This window comes from Anas acuta, chromosome 1 (assembly GCF_963932015.1).
Source record: "Anas acuta chromosome 1, bAnaAcu1.1, whole genome shotgun sequence".
Taxonomy (NCBI): Eukaryota; Metazoa; Chordata; class Aves; order Anseriformes; family Anatidae; genus Anas; species Anas acuta.
In genome coordinates this window covers 96,164,716-96,170,715 of record NC_088979.1, presented here as the reverse complement: position 1 = coordinate 96,170,715, position 6,000 = coordinate 96,164,716, and the positions used below count along the sequence as shown (strand labels likewise).

At 43.4% G+C, this 6,000-nt stretch overlaps 1 protein-coding gene across 2 annotated transcripts in view; it reads right to left on the bottom strand.

Moving 5' to 3' along the window:
- Positions 1-527: 527 nt before the first annotated feature.
- SCAF4 (SR-related CTD associated factor 4) overlaps positions 528-6,000 on the bottom strand; it is a 45,607-nt gene continuing 40,134 nt past the window's right edge. For both annotated transcript variants that reach the window (XM_068689357.1, XM_068689360.1), the window contains one exon: positions 528-2,113. In XM_068689357.1, coding sequence (XP_068545458.1) covers positions 1,272-2,113 — 842 coding nt within the window. In that variant the 3' untranslated portion in view covers positions 528-1,271. The remainder of the gene's footprint in view (positions 2,114-6,000) is intronic.

The following is a 6,000-nucleotide window of genomic DNA, read 5'->3' as shown; positions in this document are numbered from 1 at the left end:
AGCACAATGTAGCGGGCTTTCCAAACTGTTTGCACCTGAAGGGCCAACCACGAAGAACGAGGATTCGCCCTCTTAAAAAATCTGACAAAATTATTTAGGTAATATGGCGAGAAGATGGTAAAAACTTACACAAACACAAGAATAAGCGTTCTTTTTTTTCCATCAGTCCAATAGGTACAACACGAGGTGAGTAAAAATTTTAAACCTACCTCTTGCAGGGTTACAGGAGGTAGACATCATTAACACAGACAACAGTAGCAGCCCCGAGTTGTGTGAACGAACAGGCAGCATTTTAAAATCCTTGAGCGACTCCCCGACCTTCTCCCAGCCCCGCTTAAAAAAAATAGGTTAGCATTTCATATTGTGTTTTGGTGTCTTTCTTTGATTCCTCTCACCCCACTTTCCAAAAAGCATCAATGAATAAACAGTACAAAAGATGCTGAACTGGTGCGCTCCCTTGCCCACCACACACAATAATTTCATAACATTACAAGCAGAGTAGACTAAGTATGTCTGAAAGTGTCCACTTTTCTTTTTTTTTTAAAAAAGGCTAATTAGGGCAACATTTACCATAAAACCAGCTGGAGTGGGGGAAAAAGGAAAAAATAAAAATAAAAAAAAATTGATTGCATTGCAAACACTAAACAGTTACCTCTTCAATTAACATTTTAAAACTAACTTTCACCTAGAATGGTCAAGTAGAGCATTAAAATGCAGCAATCTAAAAATCAAGATGACTGTTACAATTAAAAATTGCTTCTGTGAATAGCTACACAAACAGATGTATTTCTTTGAACAAATATAAACAAAAGTCTAATTTAGACTCCAGTACAGCATCAACAGTTCAAACTTTAAGATGTTGAACAATCCTTTTCCACTTCAGTGCAGTGTAGGAAGAATAGCACACGTTAAAGTTTGTTACGAAAATAGAGTTTATTAAAAACACATCCCTATTGTTTTGAGGAGCTTTCACCGTTACCTTTTCTTAAATTAAAAAAAAAATAGAAAGCACTTCTACTTCTGATTTGTAAACTTTTTAAAGTCAAAACTTTAAAAAAGTTACAGCAAAAATGGGTAATATTTTAATCATATCTTCAGTATTTTTGTGTTATGTTGTGGCTATTTTAAATAGAAGGGAAGCAATCAAATTGCTTACAATTCCCCACCAACTACTGAGGGGCTGTGATATAAGCAGAAGCAAATATAATACAGCAGACTGTACAACTCTAAAGCTCTACACTCCCACAAAGGTCACCGACAAATTCCAGTCTCTAGCGAGGAGCCTCGGCAACTGAGCCCATATCCTTTTCGGCTTGTTCCACGGATGAGGTAGCCTCGGATGTTAACGCGTCGTCAGGTTTTACACCTGAAGGTTCAGACTCTCCTTTGGGAAGTTCTGAAACAATGTCTGCGTCCTCCATTTTGCCACTATGGGACTCGTGGTTTTTGTCGCCGTCTGCCCTGTCTGTCATCTCGCCTTTCTCCTTGCCTCGGTTCTCCTCCTTGTCTCTGCGGGACTCCCTGTCTCTAGAATCTCTCTCTCTGTCTCGGTGTCCGCTGGACCGCCTATTTCTGTCCTCCAAGTCTCTGTGCCTATCGCGCTCGGGGCTTCTTCTTCCCCACTCTCTCCGCTCCCGATTACCGAGGCGCTCGTGGTCTCTGTCGTCATTGCGGTTGCCGTAGCGCTCGCGATCGTTCTCTACCCGATTCCCGAAAGATCTCCTTCCAAACCTCTCCTGGTCTCTGTTGGGAGTGAACGTCTGCCTGTCGTTCCTGAACTGCCTCCCGTCTCGATTATCCTCGGGCCCGCCCGGCCCTCCGCTGCCCGGCATCCCCCCGGGCCTGACGAAGTGGCCCGGCGGAGGGAAGGGGGTTTTCATCCCGTGGGGAGGAGGCATCCCGAAGCCCCCCGGCCCCGGCGGGGGCCCTCTGTGCATCATGTGGGGCGGCATGTGGCGCGGCGGCATCAGGGGGAAGCGCTGCATGGGCGGTGGGGGCATCCCCGGTGGGCGCTGGAGCGGGATCAAACCTGGCCGCGCGCCCAGGAGGCCGGTGGATGGAGTCTGCAACCCAACAACGGGGGCGGGCGGCGGTGGCGCGACGCCTTGGGTGCCTGGAAGAGAGGAACAGACACACGAGTTAGAAGAAGAGCGGGGGGGAACAGCGCTTTCATCCGTTCAACATGGTCAAAAGTTCTCAAGAAATGAGGAACACAAAAGTTGTGTGTGGGGAGGGCAGCAGGCAAAGCGTCTTGGGCTGGTTTGCATACTGTCAAGAGCACGCTGTCTAAACCAGAAATTTCTTTTGTGCTATGAATAATTACTGCTGGAACGGGTAGTAACTATCCACCTATCCTTGGGGCCTCCCTTTGTGAAGAAGCCATCGCTGCTCTGCAGGTCAGAGCTCTTCCTCACCACCAGCCCAGCGCTCGTGTTGAGTGCTGACCCAACACCTTCCCAATAGGTCATGCTTCCTAAATACAGGCGCATCATCTGCTTTTGCTGTCTTTAAAACTTATCGCCTCTATCTTAAACACCATCTAAGGAATCTCTGGCTAAAATGTCTGAAATTTGAAGTGGGCCGTCAACAAGCTCTCCGAGGCGCAGAAGAGGCAGCAGGTACCAGCGAGCGATGAAAGCAGAGCTCCGGCCAGGACAGGGCTGGGGAAGGAGCAGGAAATGGCACAGCAAAATTTACCAGTCCAGAGAAAATGCATAAAACAAACTAAGGTTAGTTTTAGTAGAGTGTACCTTGCAATGTAAAACTAAAAAGAAATGCAACAGGTAATTTCTGGATTATTTGTTTTTAAATACAATTTTGTATCTGTTGTAGTGCATATCCAATGCCAACTATTTTCCACTCTTGCTCCTGGCGTACCGGAGTCTTGGCTTTAGCATGGTCTTCATAAGAGGAAACCCAGGAGCTCCCCAAACATGCCACTTTCAGGAAGCTCAGCCCAAAGCCTGCTGACATCAGCACAAGGAGCTGTGACTGAAAACAGGAGGAGTGCTGAGCTCCAGCTGAGTACTTCACACCTCTGTGTGTGCCGGCTCCTCGCGCCTGGCTCCAAAACTTTGTTTAAATAAGTAACGCTGTTGCCTCATGTCCTCTGTGGTTTTTACACCGGATCTACCAGGTCTGGGCCCTTCTACTCACTAGCATTTTACCTGAAAATAAGCTTCGTGTATCTAAGAAACCATAGCTATATATACCAGATATATACACATACATACACATACACATATTTAAAGCAAACTCCAACATTAAAGAGGTCATTAACAGTTGCCAGACTGAGGAAAAATCTCTCCTGCTCCATCTTGCTTTCCTTTTTAAAATATGTTAAGACTATCCTGTTTTGTTTGCATGTCTTAATAAAAATGAAGTTAAGAACGCAGGTTGCATGAAGGTTTTTAACTCCTGCCCTTGGGTAGAACTACCATGTCAAATAGGTATGTAAGGTAATATTGAAATTAAATGCTCAGCAGTGTCACACCAAAAACTGCACTTGGAGAGCGATCAGAGAATCATTAGGGTTGGAAGAGACCTCCAAGACCACCTGGTCCAACCATCTCCCTTCCACCAGTGTCACCCACTAAATCATGTCCCTAAGCACCAGACCAGCCTTTCCTTGAAATGGAGCGGCCGTGCCACTTTGCAGATCCCCCATGCCCCAACCAGCCACCCCAGCTTCCCTCTTCCCGTAACTAATTTATTTAGCATTTCTATCCCAGCTACGAGCAAGCCTTCTGAAGAGCTACTGCCCGGTCATCACGCTGCTTCTTACCCTAAAAACATCTCTTAACAGAAACCTTTTTATCTCAGTGCTCTTCACACTCAAAGGAAATTATGTTTTGTGATCAGTAAACTCAGGGAGCAAAGATGTGAACATTCATTCCTCCAGTCCACCGTATCATCTTACCTTCCCCTCCAAGCAGTCACTTTAAGACACGGCTTGATATATCTTACTCTTTGAAAGAAATGATCCATCAGCAACAGCTTGTTTTGTTGTTTTGTTGTTTTTTTTTTTGAAGGTTTTTGTTTCTAAAATGAGCAGCCCTCCCCCCTCGTGTTCATAATCAGGCTGTAAGTCACCTCGCTTCAACTCCTCCCATGATTTACTACTACAGAGCTGGCAAGAGAAGCATATAGCCAGTGACACCCAGAGACTTTATTTTGCTGAATTTTGAGGTCTGAGGATATTTTAAAGTAAATTCATCCACGGAATTTAAAAAATAAGGCAGAAAGGAGTAACTGAGACCTAATGAGCTGAAGAGGATAAGCATATGTTTTCACTCTCTAGCGGCAGAGTAGGTGAGGTTTATGACAGCATCGATGTGAGACAAGTGATAAAAGTTTGTTTAATTAAACAAATATCAGTCATTTAATTTCTTAGTTGTACTTCTACATAAAATTATGCATGGAAGCAGCATAATGCTATCTGGAAAGCCATTCTCTTTCAATCTGGTTTGCATCATTAAGGCAGCTGAACACTTTTTGTTTTGAGTAAGCCCCCCAAATTCTCAGGCTGGAGTACAATGTAGAAAGTACTACTAGTGTCCCTACTGTGCTAACAAATTAGGCACTAATTAAAAATTTACTCCAAAAGAGTTTTCCAGAAATACATCCAAATTTACTGAACATGGTCAGTAAAATTAGTGGTACAGATCATGTGCAGCACCTGGGAATATTTAAAGCTCTTTGTTGCTCTCTGTAGGGAAAAACAGCATGCAAAATGTAAATAGCTTGCTAAACTAAAAAGAAATAGCACAGCTCTTAGAGAAGCAATTAAGTGATTTAATGACCATCTCATACCTGTGCAAATGAGCGATGGAATTTATCTGCCCCGGCCTGTATTTCATTACCTTGTTCAGAATTTTAGGCTTTTTGTAGCTAACCTTGGCACCTTGCTTATGGGTATGAATCTTCAGCCAGCCCTCTCACCAGCTGCTTATTCCGCACAAGCTGGCTAAGCCATGGCTTTTTATTACAAGACCTGGCTTTTACTGCTGGTGACATAAAATCCTCAGAGCTTATACCTAGTATGTTAATTCTGTTTAAACGTGTAAAAACAGACTGCTTTCACAGCTTCTTGTTACTTGTGACTTTTACCAGTGATGCGTAACAGAAGATCCTCAGAACTTGCCAAGAGTTTAGTATGAAGAACTCACACCAGAATGACCCCATCACCAACCACCTGAGTGTTTCCAGAGATGTAAGAACAATTACACAGCATCAGGTTTCGTGCTTTCTCTTTACTCATAAAGCATAGCCTGAAATGCTACAGCTGTCCTGAAGAAGTGTCTTCTATCCAGAGAGATCCCAGTAGCTGTCTTTAACCATTTTGATACACTACGTAAAAAGCCAGATTTCCATGCCACTGTAATCCAGTTTCTGACCATCTTCTCTTCTGGCTGGACAAAGCCCATGTCGCTTTTGTGATAATTATCAGTGTTAAAAATGCTAACGCAAGACAGAAGTGCAACGCTTGACTTCTTTGGTTTTGAACTGAACTCTGCTCAGTAAGTGATAACAGTGTCTTATAATTGTTCAATTACTGCTCTGTTGTGTTGTTAAAAGAAAGCAGGTGGAGGTGTTTTCTGTATCTAACATACTAATCCTACTTCAAATATACCTCCTTCTGCAAATGGGACAGAAGTACATATGAGAACACAAAGTCAAAAGCCTGGGGATCTAGCAAAACAACAAAATGAGAGGTTTGCACAATGACACTGATGCTCACGTGCTGCAGCATTCAACATGTCACACTGGATTCTCCAGCAGGGAATTCTGCATGTTTAAACTAAATCATTAAATACTATCAGGAAATTCTTGGAAAAGGTAACAAACACAACGTTAAGTCTTGTGTCTTTTTCTGGTGTTTCATAAGGAATCCTTCAGAACATGTCAAGAATGTAAAGAAGCCTAAGCTTTAAGAGCCTAAATACCAATTCACAGTTTAAGTAACTTGCCTTAAGTACCAACAGTTTTCACCATCGTCAA